General features: G+C 40.1%; 1 protein-coding gene across 2 annotated transcripts in view; it reads left to right on the top strand.

Moving 5' to 3' along the window:
- Nucleotides 1–19,908, top strand: part of dpysl3 (dihydropyrimidinase like 3) — an 82,487-nt gene that overhangs the window by 12,557 nt on the left and 50,022 nt on the right. For both annotated transcript variants that reach the window (XM_079585093.1, XM_079585094.1), the window contains exons 2-6: nucleotides 7,909–7,997; nucleotides 8,399–8,583; nucleotides 13,574–13,738; nucleotides 14,396–14,457; nucleotides 15,082–15,162. In XM_079585093.1, the coding sequence (XP_079441219.1) occupies nucleotides 7,909–7,997; nucleotides 8,399–8,583; nucleotides 13,574–13,738; nucleotides 14,396–14,457; nucleotides 15,082–15,162 (582 nt within the window). The remainder of the gene's footprint in view (nucleotides 1–7,908; nucleotides 7,998–8,398; nucleotides 8,584–13,573; nucleotides 13,739–14,395; nucleotides 14,458–15,081; nucleotides 15,163–19,908) is intronic.

Consider the following 19,908-nt stretch of genomic DNA (forward strand, 5'->3'; position numbering starts at 1 on the left):
TTATCCCGCACAAGCATGGCTAATGCTCCACGCCTTAATGTCCTTTGGCTCGGCGCTCTCCCCCGCTCCCCAAACGCACATAAAAAACGACAGCCCTGTTTGTGTGCACGGCTCAGATTAGACTCTGGCATTCGTTGAACTGTCTGTCCCTTACAGCGAATACACTTTCCACACATTCAGATCTTTGCTTTGTCAGCATCCTGCCGTAATTCTTCAGCTTCTTGTCCCCGAATGATGTTAGATTTCTCTTTGTTGTTGCCTTTCATGCATTTATAGCATATTCCTCACTTTAAAGTGATGTCTGTCACTGGCTTATGGTTAAGCTTTGATGAATTAATAGTTCAGTGCTGGTTTATGTGGCATTATAAAACGGTTAGTTCCAGTCCTTGATTCTGATTGGTCAATAGCTGTGTTTTATTCACGATAAAACAAGGCTATGACCGCTTCACCTAACGGTTCTGTGTATCACTACACAACGCCCTTAGCAACCAATCTTAGCAACGTAAACATATGCTCTCATTGATATTGTTCATTGAAGCTTACTGTATTATGTAAAGTAGAGAGTTGTAAGAGAGAGATCGAGAGAGCTTGAGTGTATTACTTGCATTTATAGCATTTTCCTTCAGGTTTGTAATACAAAATCAGTTTGAATGTCCGCTGCAATTTCTTGTCCTTTTAAAAGGGGTCATGAACTGGATTAGTTTATTATGTTATAATGTTTCCTGGGGTGCCACTGCTGTGATTGGCTGCTGTGAGACTTCGGTGTAAACGCCCACTGCTGTGATTGGCTGCTGTGAGACTTCAGTGTAAACGCCCACTGCTGTGATTGGCTGCTGTGAGACTTCAGTGTAAACGCCCACTGCTGTGATTGGCTGCTGTGAGACTTCAGTGTAAACGCCCACTGCTGTGATTGGCTGCTGTGAGACTTCAGTGTAAACGCCCACTGCTGTGATTGGCTGCTGTGAGACTTCAGTGTAAACGCCCACTGCTGTGATTGGCTGCTGTGAGACTGCAGTGTAACGCCCACTGCTGTGATTGGCTGCTGTGAGACTTCAGTGTAACGCCCACTGCTGTGATTGGCTGCTGTGAGACTTCAGTGTAAACGCCCACTGCTGGGATTGGCTGCTGTGAGACTTCAGTGTAACGCCCACTGCTGTGATTGGCTGCTGTGAGACTTCAGTGTAACGCCCACTGCTGTGATTGGCTGCTGTGAGACTTCAGTGTAAACGCCCACTGCTGGGATTGGCTGCTGTGAGACTTCAGTGTAACGCCCACTGCTGTGATTGGCTGCTGTGAGACTTCAGTGTAAACGCCCACTGCTGTGATTGGCTGCTGAGAGACTTCGGTGTAAACGCCCACTGCTGTGATTGGCTGCTGTGAGACTTCAGTGTAACGCCCACTGCTGTGATTGGCTGCTGTGAGACTTCAGTGTAACGCCCACTGCTGTGATTGGCTGCTGTTAGACTTCAGTGTAACACCCACTGCTGTGATTGGCTGCTGTGAGACTTCAGTGTAAACGCCCACTGCTGTGATTGGCTGCTGTGAGACTTCAGTGTAAACGCCCACTGCTGTGATTGGCTGCTGTGAGACTGCAGTGTAACGCCCACTGCTGTGATTGGCTGCTGTGAGACTTCAGTGTAACGCCCACTGCTGTGATTGGCTGCTGTGAGACTTCAGTGTAAACGCCCACTGCTGTGATTGGCTGCTGTGAGACTTCAGTGTAACGCCCACTGCTGTGATTGGCTGCTGTGATTGGCTGCTGTGAGACTTCAGTGTAACGCCCACTGCTGTGATTGGCTGCTGTGAGACTTCAGTGTAAACGCCCACTGCTGTGATTGGCTGCTGTGAGACTTCAGTGTAAACGCCCACTGCTGTGATTGGCTGTGAGACTTCAGTGTAAACACCCACTGCTGTGAGACTTCAGTGTAAACGCCCACTGCTGTGATTGGGTGCTGTGAGACTTCAGTGTAAACGCCCACTGCTGTGATTGGCTGCTGTGAGACTTCAGTGTAAACGCCCACTGCTGTGATTGGGTGCTGTGAGACTTCAGTGTAAACGCCCACTGCTGTGATTGACTGCTGTGAGACTTCAGTGTAAACGCCCACTGCTGTGATTGGCTGCTGTGAGACTTCAGTGTAAACGCCCACTGCTGTGATTGGCTGCTGTGAGACTTCAGTGTAAACGCCCACTGCTGTGATTGGCTGCTGTGAGACTTCAGTGTAAACACCCAGTATTCAGTGACGATACAGCACTAGCCTCGAGTACCATATTGCTTATCTAAGGCCCTGTTCACACCTGGTGTTAAGATGTGTTTTGGTTGATCGGATCACAAGTGGACGACGCTAAATACAGGAGTAAACGGGTCTAAAATGTTTTAGCTTGTCCACTTTCACCACTTCCAGAGGGAGTTGAAAACGCATTAGAGCGGATTGCTTTCGTAGTGTAAATGCTCATGTGACCGGATGTGTTCAAACAGCCACTAAAAGCCCGTATTCTCTCCGTCTACCAACTACCAACTTAACAAGAGAAAACAACTACCAACTTCCTTACTTGAGTAAAAGTACAGATACTACTTGTCAAATATTACCCTGTTACAAGTGAAAGTTGTAAAGACTGATTTTTACTTAAGTAAAAGTACAGAAGTACTCTTTTTTAAAAAGTACTTAAGTATAAAAGTAAATGTCAATGCATTGTTTTATTATTGTTGCATTGTTACATGTAATACTTACAGTACCTTATGCCTCTGAATCTCTGCCTGCCCTCATATGAATATCACATTTATTTCTTAAACACAGTTCCAGTCGTGGGATTGAATAAGTCACTCAATAACGTCCACAATGGTTCCAGACACACAAATGGCTGTTCCCAGTTTTTTGGCTTTTAGTATGAATGTTATATATAAGCTAGTGTGCTCCAAAACAATGACAAAATGTGGATTTAGAAGACCAAACACGACGTTGAAAATGAAAATCAGGTTGATGTCAGAATCCAATGTCAGATTGACGTTAATCTCCAACGTTGGACAGACGTTGTATTGTGGTCGAAAATCGTGTTGACGTCAGAAACCAACATCAGTCGAGTTCTGACGTCAACCAGACTTTCATTTACAACCAAACTGCAACTAAAATCATCCCTGACGTTACTACTCTCTACTCAAGGACCTTGACAGAAATGTAGTGGAGTAAAAAGTACAATATTTGTCTTTCAAATATAGGGAAGTTAAAGTAAAAAGTTTCCAGAAAAAATAATACTCAAGTAAAGTACAGATACTCAAGCAAATTTACTTTGTTACTCTCCACCTCTGCCGTCTACTGACCGAATGCGTGAACATAATAGAAAGCGATCTAGCCAGACGGGTTTAAACTTTATCGGCTGAAGACACAAGTTTGGTTTGAAGAGAAAACGCACCAAACACAATGTTCTCTAAGCATTCCTGATGTCTAACACACACTCACAGTGTTCGGCTGATCTTGTGGCTTCAGAGCAGGAACTGAAGCTGATGCTCTCCGTGTGTTTCTTTAGTGTTCATATGTAAATTGCGTGAGCTTATTTTGTCCATTAGATCGAAAGATCTGAAAAAGTCCATACATCTATCCGCCCATAGACCTAGCCTGGGTTTCCCCATACTGCCTTTGCGCAGCGCGATTTTATTCACGCTGAAAGGCAGTCTGGATACCATGGACCAGATTTTCGCCTCATCTAGGGAACCAATCACAGAACGGGGAGGGAGCAGCAAGACGATGACGACATCTATGCGACACAACTAAGCAGTTTGTTTATATCCATTTATACCTTTGACCCTCATGTTTATCTTGCACAAACGGCAATAGTCGCTGAACGTCATTGTTTACACAAAAATATCTTACCCATCGTCTTCTTTCTTGTCTAATTTCTGTCGCTCTACATACGTCATCTGGTATAATGGAAACGATTGGCTATGAGCTACGTACAGGCGCTTTTGATAGACATTCTTAGCACCCAATAAACTGCGCCAGGCATTCGTAAACCACGCCTCAAATATGAGAAAATGTACATGTGGTTCCCAGACCCAAGTCTCAACGAGAATTGGGTCTGGCGTTAGCCAGGCTACCATAGACCCTCACTTTAAAGAAATCAGGTTGAAAGTGGACAAAAGAGACGGATTAAAACACCAGGTGTAAACGGGAATGTGTCTCCCTCGTCTACTTGTGATTTGATCGACCAAAACGCATCTTAATACCAGCTGTAAACAGGGCCACTGAGCAGTGACCCTTAAACATGATTTGTAGAGCTTTCAAAATTCTTGTTGGTTCTCTGTCATGGTTTCTGGACACAAAATAGTTCCTGTCAAGTTGTCTTTGTCAAAATAATGACCAGACTGTTCCCTGTTCAAGCGTACGTTGTTTTTTGAGCACTGAAGTGACAGCAGTGACATCCTGTTTATGAACTGATTACTCGGAAAAATGTCACTCTGGTGATTTTGACCCTAAGCTGAAGTGATGGATGGAGCTATGAACAACACAGCACCCAGAAAACCTCAAGATGTGACTAAATTATATATAGCAGGGTTTAAGGACTTTAAATTTGCTTGAAAAAAACAAGCTATGGAAGAAATCAATTTTGAAAAGTTCTCAAGTCCCTCTTTAGTCAATATTTGTATCCCTTAAAACTCACCAAAATTACATATTTAAATGTTTTTTCCTCAATAATGCTTCTTCATGCTTAAAATAGCTTGAATGTAACTCGACACCCTTGCCTCATATAGTATACGCGGTTAGGTTCTATGAATATGCAAATGAGCCCCGCCTGGTTGATGATCACACGTTGATCTGATTGGTTACAAGGTAGTTTGTGACGTCAGAAACACCAGCGATTTCAAACCGTGTTTTTGAGACTGTCTTTGGTTCACTGCAGTTTTAAGCAGAAAATACTCAGCAATGCTGTCGACTTATGAACTTACACATGGTTTGTCTTAAAGCAGATTAAAAACACCACATAGACATTAAAACAACATTAAAAACTGGATTTCACCACAGGGGGACTTTAAGGCCTTCTCTGTTCATTCAAAATGTAAACGTCAGTTCTCTTCATCCAGCAGAGACTCTGACACAGCACTAATGCTGTGATTCATGATTCAGACCAATACACTGATCCATATGAGCTCAATAATTTATGATTTAAAGTTGCTCTCAGGGTTCGTACTAGATTGATTTTTTCATGCAATATGTCTTTGATTCTTCATGTGCATTTTATTTTATTACATGGACCTCATTGGCATACCCAATGAGTGAGAGTGTTAAAGCTACACTGTGTAGGAATTATTCCCATCTAGCGGTGAAATTGTATATGACGACCAACTGAATATTACTCTCTAGCCCCTCCCACTCCGAGTGTGTTTTAACTCCTACGGTGTTATATTTAATCTGCAACAACAATGTGAACTTTTATAAAAGATACGTCTAGACCAACGACTGGCACATCAACACGCACGCAAAACGTAACACATTACTACCGTATTTTCCGGACTGTAAGTCGCTCCGGACTATAAGTCGCATCAGTCAAAAAATGCGTCATGAAGAGGAAAAAAACATATATAAGTCGCACTGGACTATAAGTCACATATTTAGAAATTTATTTCACAAAATCCAAGACCAAGAACGGACATTTAATCTGGAAAGGTTATTCAGCGACACAACAGCACACAGAACAACATACATAAAGAATAAAGAACATATACCTGGGAGGCTGAATAGGCTAAATTAACAAATTAGCCAGCGAGTCCAACAAGTTACCGGTCAGCAAGTTCACCAAGCTCCCGATCTCACTCCTCAACACTGAATCCATTGAGTTCTTCCTCGGTGTCACTTCTGAACAACTCCACTAACTAGAGCGCCCTCTCGCGGCTGTAGACGGTAATGTTTTCTCTTGGTTCATCTCAGTCAGTATGAATTCATTTTGATATATAAGTCGCACCTGACTATAAGTTGCAGGACCAGCCAAACTATGAAAACAAAAACGGAAAATACGGTATTTTTCTCTCCGATACGGCAGGAAATTTTATTAAATTGAATGTGGAGGATGTTAACTGTGACAAGATGATTGACAGGCCAGTTTATGGTGACAGGATGCGTGAAACTAAGCGAAAAAGCGTTTTATGACATAGGGGTGGGCGATATGGCAAAAATATCATATCACGATTTTTTTCAGGAAAATCACGATTCAAGATTTTATCACGATTCCTTTTCATGTAGGTTTTACTATTTGGCAAGTGACTGAGCATTACAGCCAAACTAATGTCCCTATTTTAAAAACAAAGCCTTAGGTAACAAAATATAAAATAAAAAAGAATGGCAGACATTTAGGCCAAAGTGGCGAAGATAAAAAAATATTTGTCATTGTCTTTGTTATTAAAAATTAAGAACAAAGATACACATACACAACTTAATAGGCCTATACAAATTAAATAAACAGTGCTTTATTTTTTCAGCTACAGGTGTATTTAACAGCATTGAAGAAAGTAATTAAATGAACAAATATGAAAATAAAACACATCGACTTCACTGTATTAATTTTACATTGATTCTTATTAAAGCTGCAATTAAAGTTCTCAGTCAAGAGTGAGTGAGATGCTCTTTGTATTTTGTTGTTTTATTAACAGGGATAGTTCTCCCAAAAATTTAAGTTCTCTCAAGCCGCTTTAAACCCAAATAAGTCTCCCTCTTCTGTTGAAAAGTTATTTGGAGGAATGTGGATAACCAAACAGTTGATGTACCCCAGAGACTTCCATAATAGTTTTTTCCTACTATGGTAATCAATGGGGACCAGCAGCCGCCCGGTTAGCCACACTCCTCAAAATATCTTCTTTTGTGTTCAGCACAAGAAATAAATTAATACAGGTTTGGAACAACATTAGAGTAAGTGAGTAAATAATGACATCATTTTTATTTTTGGGTAACTGTCCCTTTAAGGACAAGCGGCAGCATGTTTACTATTAGGGCTACTGTCACTTTAAGATCTGCGTGCAACGAGTCTACACGCATTTGACAAGCAGATTTTTTCTTCATTTTTTCTACTGTTCTTTCACTTTAGACATAACCAACTTTGTTTATGTAAACCTTGTGTGTATTTGACAGTATTAGCGCAATAAGACTCGAAAGATAACTTAGCCCAGTAATCAGACGCTGTTAGACAAGCTTTTAGTGCATGTGCGCGTCGGGTGTATTGCGCTCAGAAAAGCGCCCGTTAGAACAGCGCATCAGCAGCGAATGACATGTTTAACCGGCAAGTCTTTAAAGCACATGCAAATAATTAATTTGTATGAACTACAGTGTCCCGTTCCTCTGCATTTCATGTGGATATACGTCGCGCTGTACAGTATGTTGAGACGGAGGCGCCAGAAATGCAAACTGATCAAATGGACGATCCTACTATTTCTTCAAAAGCAGATCGTGGACACATTTTAATCGTCCACGATCAAAAATCGTAATATCGCACACCCCTATTATGACATGATAGTATGTTCCGAAGCTTGCATACTCACTCAAAAGTATGTACTTTTTCCGCACAAAAAGAGTACGTACTTTTAGGGCGTAATATAAGTAGGCGGATTGGGACGTAACAAGAGTGTTGAATGTTTTTTCTCTTGCGTCCTATTCTTCTTCAATCCAGAACGGCAGCATAGCTGAAAGGCTTGTTTGAGCGGTGCCCTCTTTTGGTGTGAAAAGGCCTTTAAATTTGACAAAAATATATATATTTTTGTAATTAAAATATCAATAAGCAAGCCCAGCCTTGATGAGAAAAAGTAATGCAAAAGACACAATTTGTTGCTTTTTTTGGGAGTAATGAAATATAGTAGCAATTACTTTTCAAAGTAACTTTCCCCAACACTGATCCTCATTCTCTTACTCTGTGTGTTTTATGTTTCCTCAGAGCGAGAGGCTTCTGATTAAAGGTGGTCGTATTGTGAACGATGACCAGTCCTTCTATGCAGACATCTATATGGAGGATGGAGTCATCAAGTAAGCACACACACACACACACACACACACACACACACACACACACACACACACACACACACACACACACACACACACACACACACACACACACACACACACACACACACAGGGGTCACTTCACATGACAACAAAATGGTTTCCTACCACAATTAATTTGATTTAGCAGACCAAAGATTCATAGTATTTTAAATGATATCATATTATATTAATCAATACATTTTTTCCCACATTTTTTTTTTTCAAGAATTCGACCTATTTTGTTTTATGATCTGAGATGAGTTATTCAACACTAAGCATTAGTCATACTCAGAAATGGTCATCCCTTCATCGATCCAATAACATAATTCATACTGTAATGAAAAAGTTGAGCTAAATGACCATGTTCTGTCTACTTTAAGGCAAATTGGTGACAACTTGATAGTACCAGGAGGGGTGAAGACCGTTGAGGCCAATGGGAAGATGGTGATTCCTGGAGGGATTGACATCCACACCCACTTACAGATGCCCTTCAGGGGTACGACAACCGTGGACGACTTCAGCCAGGGCACCAAGGCTGCTCTCGCTGGAGGAACCACCATGATCGGTAAGATCTGTTAAACATGTACTTACCATATTAATAACAGTAAATTATGCATAATTACACGAAACTAACCCTCAACCAAATCCTAATCCTACCCTAACCCTACAGTAAGTGCATGTAGCTAATTATTATCACTCAGTACATAAATATATAAGTACACTGTAACAACGACACCTTAAAATAAAGTGTTAAAGGGATACTTCACCTCTGGAAAGATGAATGTGTATTTAAAATGGGTCATTTATGTAGTAGAAATGTGAAAATATTTTTTGAATTTGGAGCCTTCTAGACTGAGAAAAGCCAGAAAATTAATTTTTGGCTTATGGGGATGAAAGACAACGGGCCCTATTTTAACGATCTGAAACGCAAGTGTCAAAGCGCAAAGCGCAAGTAACTTTGTGGGGCGGTTCCCGGCACTTTTGCTATTTTCCCGGCGGGAAAAACGACTCTTGCGCCCGACGCAAATCTAAAATGGGTTGGTCTGAAGTAGCTTCATTATTCATAGGTGTGGTTTGGGCGTAACGTGAAATAAACCAATCAGAGCGTCCTCTCACATTCCCTTTAAGAGCCGGCGCGCTTGTTCCATGGTGGATTGCTATAATAACGGCGGATTTGCCAGCGCACGCCAGGAGCGGTTCACAGCCGAGGAGACCGACGTTCTCGTCAGGGCCGTAAAACACAGAGAAGTGACATTGGGGATGATGGGAGAAACCCACCCTAATTAGCTTCGGTTAAACAGGCGTATAATTTGGGTAGTAAATGTGTAGCCTAATCTAGATTTTTTATTTTTTTTTATTTTTATCTAGATAGATCTTTTTCACATCTTCACGGACACAACAATGATTTCCCTCGTGTGTTAATATTTTTCCTTGTAATAATGTATGATTTGCAAAAATGAAAACTGCTGCATCTGTTTATATTAGAGAATCAAAGTGGATGCGCGTTAACATTATGGCCAAGCACGCGCCCTTAAAATACCATATCACTAACGCGCAATGCGCCACTGTCTTTAGACTGTTTTTTTCCTGGTCAATGGCGCAATTGCTTTCTAAAACTGGAAAATAGCACCATGGAAGTTTTGCGCCGGAACACGCCTCCTCTTTGCGCTGGACCGCCCCCGCGAGCGCAAGTTAATTTCCTAATTTACCGACGTGTGTCTGTGGCGGGAAAAGTCCGCTGTGCGCGGGTGCAAAATAGGAATGATACATGCGTCGGTGTTCAAAGTCAATTGCGCTGGGTGCAAGATAGGGCCCAACAACTCCCAGAATGCACTTGCTTCGCTGCCCTACGAGGCCACTCCCAAGCCACGCCCACCGGTAAGAGCGCAGTTAAACAACAAGGCTAGGCTACAAGTGAGTCTCCGTGAGTCTGCCCGGGATTTTGATATCTCCCAAAATGTCCAGGATTCGGCTTTTGCGTTCTGCAGTCGCCATTCCTCATGTTCACTGTGGCGAGCAGGACGAGTCTGACGGCCGCGGGAGAACGGCGCGAGGCCGGTGGCGTGATTACTGATGAGCGGCACCTGTGAGACGCACCGGTCTCGTATCTCTCACGGAGGAGCGGGAATTTTCTTAGCAATGTTAAAACTCACATTAACCCATCACTTGTTTAGCGTTCATGTAAACACTACGTTCAGATTCTCCAATTGGAATGAATTCAGTGAGATTGAAACAAAAGGTGTGCATGTAAACGATGAATGCGACTGCAGAAAGCAAAAGCCGAATCCAGAACATTTTGGGCGATCTCGACGGCTGGACATGTCCGGGAAAAAGAGGATGGTAACCGCTACTACTCAGCTTTCTCCACAGAACAAGAGCCTGTTAGCTTAGCTTCCAAATAAAAGATGGCTGACACTATTTGTACATTCTGTGAGTGAGATCCCCCTCTCTATGGGCGGGTTGAAAACATGCGGATCTAGCGCCTCCTACTGGCTGTAGACTCTCGCCTCTGGCCAAAAAATCCTCAGATGACGCAAAATGACGATTGTTGCATCATCTGAGGATTTTTTCCAGACCAAAAATACATAAATCACTCGTCTCAGGGGGACATGAGCGAGGGAAGCACGGTAATTTGAAAATACTACAGGTTTTCTACTGATACAAAGCTTAATGCTAAATCCTGAAGTATCCCTTTAACCAGAACTCCATATCATTTTTAGGTATACCTAACATGTGGCGTTCAAATGCAGTAGGATGCTTTTATTAAGAAATTCAATTAAGTTAAGAAATTGTTATGCACATTCAAATACGACCCCTGTTAATGGACCCAGTAAAGTGCATTAATAGCTTTAGAAGCTCAATGCTTCACAGACATGGGAAAGTATGTGTGTGGGTGTGGGTGTGTGTGTGTGTGTGTGTGTGTGTGTGTGTGTGTGTGTGTGTGTGTTAATAATAAACATTGACAACAATAGTAGCCTTCCGGCAGACCACACAAAGCTCTTGTACGCGGCCCACAGTGAAACTCGACTTCTGTGGAAAGACAGCAGCTCTTTCCTCTTTCTGACCACCGCAGAAGAAAAAGTGACAACAGCTGGTATATAAGAGCGGCTTATTGTATAATAAACCCTGCGTTTACCAGGGAACATTAGCAGTGATTCATTTTCGAGTTAAAGACCAGCTGCACGTATCCCTTTGTTCCCAGAGGAAATGTTTAGTAGATTACACATGTAGATAATATAGAGACAATGAAGAAGTAGTGAAAACACTGTGTGCTTTAGAGGTTTGCTTTAATGTGAGTGAGATTAGCTGTGTGTTGCATTTATGAGCACAGTAATAGTATATTTGTGGTCTGCACTAGAAGACCACAAGAAGCCCTCCTCTAATGCTGACCGAATCCAGTGTCATTTTACAGAGAATTTGAAGACTACGGCCAGGAACAGTTTATGCATACTTGCATCCAGTTTTAAATGGCGCATTAACACAGTTTGCAATGCAACAATGCCAATAAGAGGCTAAAATAACCTAATGCTAGTGCATGTGTTGGTCACACACTCGCAGCTGCGTTTGACATATGTTCCTGGTCTGAAAATATGAAGCTGTGGACTCTCAACTCATGCCATGACCAGGTAAAAAAGAGGAAGCGTGGAAACTGTTAACTATCCTGTGAACAATCCACAAGGTTTTTGTTGGTATACATAATCTGAGTAGATTTTGACAGTAGCACATATTTCAGTAAACGATTTAGCAAAAATAAAGGTGTGTGCTTTTAAAAATATAGGGCTGCACCTGAAATCACATATGCATTTTCCGGACTATAAGTCGCATCAGCCAGAAAATGCGTCATGAAGAGGAAAAAAACATATATAAGTCGCACTGGACTATAAGTTGCATTTATTTCTAAATTTATTTCACAAAATCCAAGACCAAGAACAGACATTTAGGGCCCTATTTTAACGATCTGAAACGCAAGTATCAAACGCGAAACGCAAGTAACTTTGTGGGCGGATCTCGGATTTAGACGCAAATCTAAAATGTGTTGGTCTGAAGCTCTACATTACCAATGTACGTGAAATAAACCAATCAGAGCGTCCTCTCACATTCCCTTTAAGAGCCGGCGCGCTTGTTCCATGGCGGATCGCTATTATAACAGCGGATTTGCCAGCGCACGCCAGGAGCGGTTCACAGCCGAGGAGACCGACATTCTCGTCAGGACCGTAAAACACAGAGAAGTGACATTGGGGATGATGGGAGAAACCACACAAATTAGCTTCGGTTACATCTTCAAGGACACAATCAATGATTTCCCTCGTGTGTTAATATTTTTCCTTGTAATAATGTATGATTTGCAAAAATGAAAACTGCTGCGTCTGTTTATATTAGAGAATCAAAGTGTATACGCGTTGTTCACACGCTACATTATGGCCAAGCACGCACCCTTAAAATAGCATATCACTAACGCGCAACGCGCCACTGTCTTTAGACTAGGTTTTTCCTGGTCAGTGGCGGAATTGCTTTCTAAAACTGGAAAATAGCAGCAGGGAACTTTTGCGCCGGAACACGCTCCTCTTTTCGTCGAACCGCCCCCGCGAGCGCAAGTTCATTCCTTAATTTACAGACGTGCGTCTGTGGAGGGAAAAGTCCGCTGTGCGCGGGTGCAAAATAGGAATGATACATGCGTCGGTGTTCAAAGTCAATTGCGCTGGGTGCAAGATAGAGCCCCTTATCTGGAAAGGCAAGTTATTCAGCTCCACAACAGCACACAGAACAACAGGCTGAAGGTGTCCGGTGTGTTAGCGTAACACATTAACAGTTATTCAGCTCCACAATAGCATAAAGAACATATACCTGGGAGGCTGAATAGGCTAAATTAACATTAGCCAGCGAGTCCAACACCGGTCAGCAAGTTCACCAAGCTCCCGATCTCATTCCTCAACACTGAATACATTGAGTTCTTCCTTGGTGTCGCTTCTGAACAACTCCACTAACTAGAACGCCCTCTCGCGGCTGTAGACGGTAATGTTTTCTCTTGGTTCATCTCAGTCAGTCTGAATTAATTTTGATATATAAGTCGCACCTGACTATAAGTCGCAGGACCAGCCAAACTATTAAAAAAAGTGTGACTTTTTTACGAAAATACGGTACTTCCCTATTATATAGTTCACGAAAAACATTATGTGACAAAAGAAGTATGTCTGAATTCACAGTACTCATAAAAGAGTAGGCAAAAATGACCCAGATTACCTACAGTACTACTTCCAGTGAGATTCTGAAGTGTGCATATCCCAGGAGGCCACGGGAGAGGATTTATGAATGGCAGTGAAGCGATGTAACTGATGCTGGCAGGTCACGTGACAGGAACAACATGGCAAATATTATAGTACATTCGGATTACATTCATACTACACAGAACATACTTTTTTTTTGTAATTACTTACTCAAAATGAGTACCTATGTGATTAATGTGTGAAATGAGTATGTGATTTCGGACGCAGCCTAGGTGTGTTTGTGTGTGGTCATCTAAATGACAGTGTCCCTCTCTCATGTGTCGCCTGCAGTGGATCATGTGATCCCGGAGCCTGGCGCTAGTTTGGTGGAAGCGTTCGAGCGCTGGCGTGAATGGGCAGATGAGAAGACATGCTGTGACTACTCTCTGCATGTGGACATCACACACTGGAGCGACAGCACCAAACTAGAGGTCGAGAGCCTCATTAAGGAGAAAGGTGAGAGATCTTTTACTGTTACGTCCTTGAATAAGGGATTCAAGCATCCTGGGAAGAATTCATTTCTCAACTGTTCCAGAAAATAGTTCAGCATACTAAAAAAAAAAATCCCTTCTGAAGTTAGAAAGACATCTGCCAGTATGGTATCCCAGAGGGAATGTGTTTTGTGTTGACTGAAGCTATTCTTGGTCATTTGAGCTATTTCTGTTTCTGCTTCATTACTGTATAACCAACAAATGAGTGCAGAATCGGTTATATCATGGGACAACTAATGAAGCACTGTGCTTTTAATACAGTACAGCATTTAGTGTTTGTTACAAAAGACTTATTAAATCAATATTAATGAGTGATCTTTTATTTCTTTTATTTGAAATAATATTTTCTTTTAAGTTAAATATTTGTGGAAGAATGTCGTCTATAACAATATCTATTAAAAAAATTACAAATTCTTCACGTCCCTGGTCTGGGCTTGATGCATCAGTTTATACTTATCGTTTAATGTCCATTCTGGTATTATTACCATCCAATCAATTCATGATGGATACAATCCTCACCCCACTTAGAGAATTAGAGTCGCATAACATTATGAAAGTGAAAATTAATAGTGAACGCTGTTTGATGTTGTGGTTTGCTGATTTTTTCGTTCTGTCCATATAGGAGTGAACTCCTTCCAGGTGTATATGGCTTATAAAGACCTCTACCAGATGAGCAACAGTGAGGTAAGCCGGAGAACAGCGGAGAGCATGGTGGATAAACACGTTCTGTTCGTCTGATCAGTTGTTGGGAGTTATTTCTTTCTGATCTGACCCTTAAAAATGATTTTCGATGGTATAACGTGATGATGGTCAGTCATATTAAACAGGGAACCTGCAGATACTTACAAAGCACTCAAATGTCTTAAGTCTGTAAAAATAATAAAAAGTCTGAAATAGTGTTTGTGGAGCCATTTTTTGTGCTGTGTGTTTGAATGAATCAGTTCAATACAGTCATTTCTCTCAAATGTCCCCTCATTTTATGTTAGAGAATGTTGCTGTTTATTAATGTTTATTTATATATTGGTTGGTACACATATTAAATTAAATAATTTTATTAAAGTTATTAAATAAATAATAAGCTCTACGAATATTCTTCTTCTATTAACTGAAAATGGCTTGATTTTTAGACTTTAGTCACGCAGACTTTAGTTTTGTATGGTTCACCTGAACTAACAAATCACCGTTTTATGCCATCGAAGATTAAGAATATTAAAATCACCACTTGAACACATTGTAACATAACATGTTTTCTTGTTAAAACCTCACTATTTATTATCTAATATGATTTTTCTATTTATATTTGAACAGCTTTATGAGATCTTCACCTTTCTTGGAGAACATGGAGGAATTGCACAGGTCCACGCAGAAAATGGAGAAATAATAGCTGAGGTATGCATTTTATTTTGCTTTAATACACTTAACTCTGGGACACTTTTAAAGGGTCATGACATGAGAAATAAAATTTGCCTTGATCTTTTGACATAACAAGGTCATGCTCCTAGTTTCAGATCTTAAAACATCCTCTTCCTTATAAACAAAGCATTTATTTAATCAAGCTCCAAAAACAGCTCGTGTTGTTATTGCGGGATCTGACGTCACATGGGCAAATACATTTACATATGCCCGCCTCCAGAGCAAGACATCGACCAATCATTATAAATCATCACACCATAGGCTCCGCCCACTGTCGTTCATTCACTTCAGTATTGTGTTCAGATTATAATGACTGACGCTGTCTACACTGATACAGTATACAGATGTGTGTTCATATTATAATGACTGACGCTGTATACACTGATACAGTATACAGATGTGTGTTCATATTATAATGACTGACGCTGTATACACTGATACAGTATACAGATGTGTGTTCAGATTATAATGACTGACGCTGTATACACTGATACAGTATACAGATGTGTGTTCAGATTATAATGACTGACGCTGTCTACAATGATACAGTATACAGATGTGTGTTCAGATTATAATGACTGACGCTGTCTACACTGATACAGTATACAGATGTGTGTTCAGATTATAATGACTGATGCTGTCTACACTGATACAGTATACAGATGTGTGTTCAGATTATAATGACTGACGCTGTATACACTGATACAGTATACAGATGTGTGTTCAGATTATAATGACTGACGCTGTATACACTGATACAGTATACAGATGTGTGTTCAGATTATAATGACTGACGCTGATTCACTGATACAGTATACAGATGTGTGTTCAGATTATAATGACTGACGCTGTCTACACTGATACAGTATACAGATGTGTGTTCATATTATAATGACTGACGCTGTCTACACTGATACAGTATACAGATGTGTGTTCAGATTATAATGACTGATGCTGTCTACACTGATACAGTATACAGATGTGTGTTCAGATTATAATGACTGACGCTGTATACACTGATACAGTATACAGATGTGTGTTCAGATTATAATGACTGACGCTGTCTACACTGATACAGTATACAGATGTGTGTTCATATTATAATGACTGACGCTGTCTACACTGATACAGTATACAGATGTGTGTTCAGATTATAATGACTGATGCTGTCTACACTGATACAGTATACAGATGTGTGTTCAGATTATAATGACTGACGCTGTCTACACTGATAGAGTATACAGATGTGTGTTCATATTATAATGACTGACGCTGTCTACACTGATACAGTATACAGATGTGTGTTCAGATTATAATGACTGACGCTGTCTACACTGATACAGTATACAGATGTGTGTTCAGATTATAATGACTGACGCTGTCTACACTGATACAGTATACAGATGTGTGTTCAGATTATAATGACTGACGCTGTCTACACTGATACATTATACAGATGTGTGTTCATATTATAATGACTGATGCTGTCTACACTGATACAGTATACAGATGTGTGTTCAGATTATAATGACTGACGCTGTATACACTGATACAGTATACAGATGTGTGTTCAGATTATAATGACTGACGCTGTATACACTGATACAGTATACAGATGTGTGTTCAGATTATAATGACTGACGCTGATTCACTGATACAGTATACAGATGTGTGTTCAGATTATAATGACTGACGCTGTCTACACTGATACAGTATACAGATGTGTGTTCATATTATAATGACTGACGCTGTCTACACTGATACAGTATACAGATGTGTGTTCAGATTATAATGACTGATGCTGTCTACACTGATACAGTATACAGATGTGTGTTCAGATTATAATGACTGACGCTGTATACACTGATACAGTATACAGATGTGTGTTCAGATTATAATGACTGACGCTGTCTACACTGATACAGTATACAGATGTGTGTTCATATTATAATGACTGACGCTGTCTACACTGATACAGTATACAGATGTGTGTTCAGATTATAATGACTGATGCTGTCTACACTGATACAGTATACAGATGTGTGTTCAGATTATAATGACTGACGCTGTCTACACTGATACAGTATACAGATGTGTGTTCATATTATAATGACTGACGCTGTCTACACTGATACAGTATACAGATGTGTGTTCAGATTATAATGACTGACGCTGTCTACACTGATACAGTATACAGATGTGTGTTCAGATTATAATGACTGACGCTGTCTACACTGATACAGTATACAGATGTGTGTTCAGATTATAATGACTGACGCTGTCTACACTGATACATTATACAGATGTGTGTTCATATTATAATGACTGATGCTGTCTACACTGATACAGTATACAGATGTGTGTTCAGATTATAATGACTGACGCTGTATACACTGATACAGTATACAGATGTGTGTTCAGATTATAATGACTGACGCTGATACACTGATACAGTATACAGATGTGTGTTCAGATTATAATGACTGACGCTGTATACACTGATACAGTATACAGATGTGTGTTCAGATTATAATGACTGACGCTGATACACTGATACAGTATACAGATGTGTGTTCAGATTATAATGACTGACACTGATACAATATACAGATGTGTGTTCAGATTATAATGACTGATGCTGTCTACACTGATACAGTATACAGATGTGTGTTCATATTATAATGACTGACGCTGTATACACTGATACAGTATACAGATGTGTGTTCAGATTATAATGACTGACGCTGATTCACTGATACAGTATACAGATGTGTGTTCAGATTATAATGACTGACGCTGTATACACTGATACAGTATACAGATGTGTGTTCAGATTATAATGACTGACGCTGATTCACTGATACAGTATACAGATGTGTGTTCAGATTATAATGACTGACACTGATACAATATACAGATGTGTGTTCAGATTATAATGACTGACACTGATACAATATACAGATGTGTGTTCAGATTATAATGACTGACACTGATACAATATACAGATGTGTGTTCAGATTATAATGACTGATGCTGTCTACACTGATACAGTATACAGATGTGTGTTCAGATTATAATGACTGACGCTGTCTACACTGATACAGTATACAGATGTGTGTTCATATTATAATGACTGATGCTGTCTACACTGATACAGTATACAGATGTGTGTTCAGATTATAATGACTGACGCTGTATACACTGATACAGTATACAGATGTGTGTTCAGATTATAATGACTGACGCTGATTCACTGATACAGTATACAGATGTGTGTTCAGATTATAATGACTGACACTGATACAATATACAGATGTGTGTTCAGATTATAATGACTGACGCTGTCTACACTGATACAGTATACAGATGTGTGTTCAGATTATAATGACTGACGCTGTATACACTGATACAGTATACAGATGTGTGTTCAGATTATAATGACTGACGCTGATTCACTGATACAGTATACAGATGTGTGTTCAGATTATAATGACTGACGCTGTCTACAATGATACAGTATACAGATGTGTGTTCAGATTATAATGACTGACGCTGTCTACACTGATACAGTATACAGATGTGTGTTCAGATTATAATGACTGATGCTGATACACTGATACAGTATACAGATGTGTGTTCATATTATAATGACTGACACTGATACAATATACAGATGTGTGTTCAGATTATAATGACTGACGCTGATTCACTGATACAGTATACAGATGTGTGTTCAGATTATAATGACTGACGCTGTATACACTGATACAGTATACAGATGTGTGTTCAGATTATAATGACTGACGCTGTATACACTGATACAGTATACAGATGTGTGTTCAGATTATAATGACTGACGCTGATTCACTGATACAGTATACAGATGTGTGTTCAGATTATAATGACTGACGCTGTCTACACTGATACAGTATACAGATGTGTGTTCATATTATAATGACTGACGCTGTCTACACTGATACAGTATACAGATGTGTGTTCAGATTATAATGACTGATGCTGTCTACACTGATACAGTATACAGATGTGTGTTCAGATTATAATGACTGACGCTGTATACACTGATACAGTATACAGATGTGTGTTCAGATTATAATGACTGACGCTGTCTACACTGATACAGTATACAGATGTGTGTTCATATTATAATGACTGACGCTGTCTACACTGATACAGTATACAGATGTGTGTTCAGATTATAATGACTGATGCTGTCTACACTGATACAGTATACAGATGTGTGTTCAGATTATAATGACTGACGCTGTCTACACTGATACATTATACAGATGTGTGTTCATATTATAATGACTGATGCTGTCTACACTGATACAGTATACAGATGTGTGTTCAGATTATAATGACTGACGCTGTATACACTGATACAGTATACAGATGTGTGTTCAGATTATAATGACTGACGCTGATTCACTGATACAGTATACAGATGTGTGTTCAGATTATAATGACTGACACTGATACAATATACAGATGTGTGTTCAGATTATAATGACTGATGCTGTCTACACTGATACAGTATACAGATGTGTGTTCATATTATAATGACTGACGCTGTATACACTGATACAGTATACAGATGTGTGTTCAGATTATAATGACTGACGCTGATTCACTGATACAGTATACAGATGTGTGTTCAGATTATAATGACTGACGCTGTATACACTGATACAGTATACAGAT

This window comes from Phoxinus phoxinus (assembly GCF_949152265.1).
Source record: "Phoxinus phoxinus genome assembly, chromosome: 17".
In the NCBI taxonomy this organism is placed as follows: Eukaryota; Metazoa; Chordata; class Actinopteri; order Cypriniformes; family Leuciscidae; genus Phoxinus; species Phoxinus phoxinus.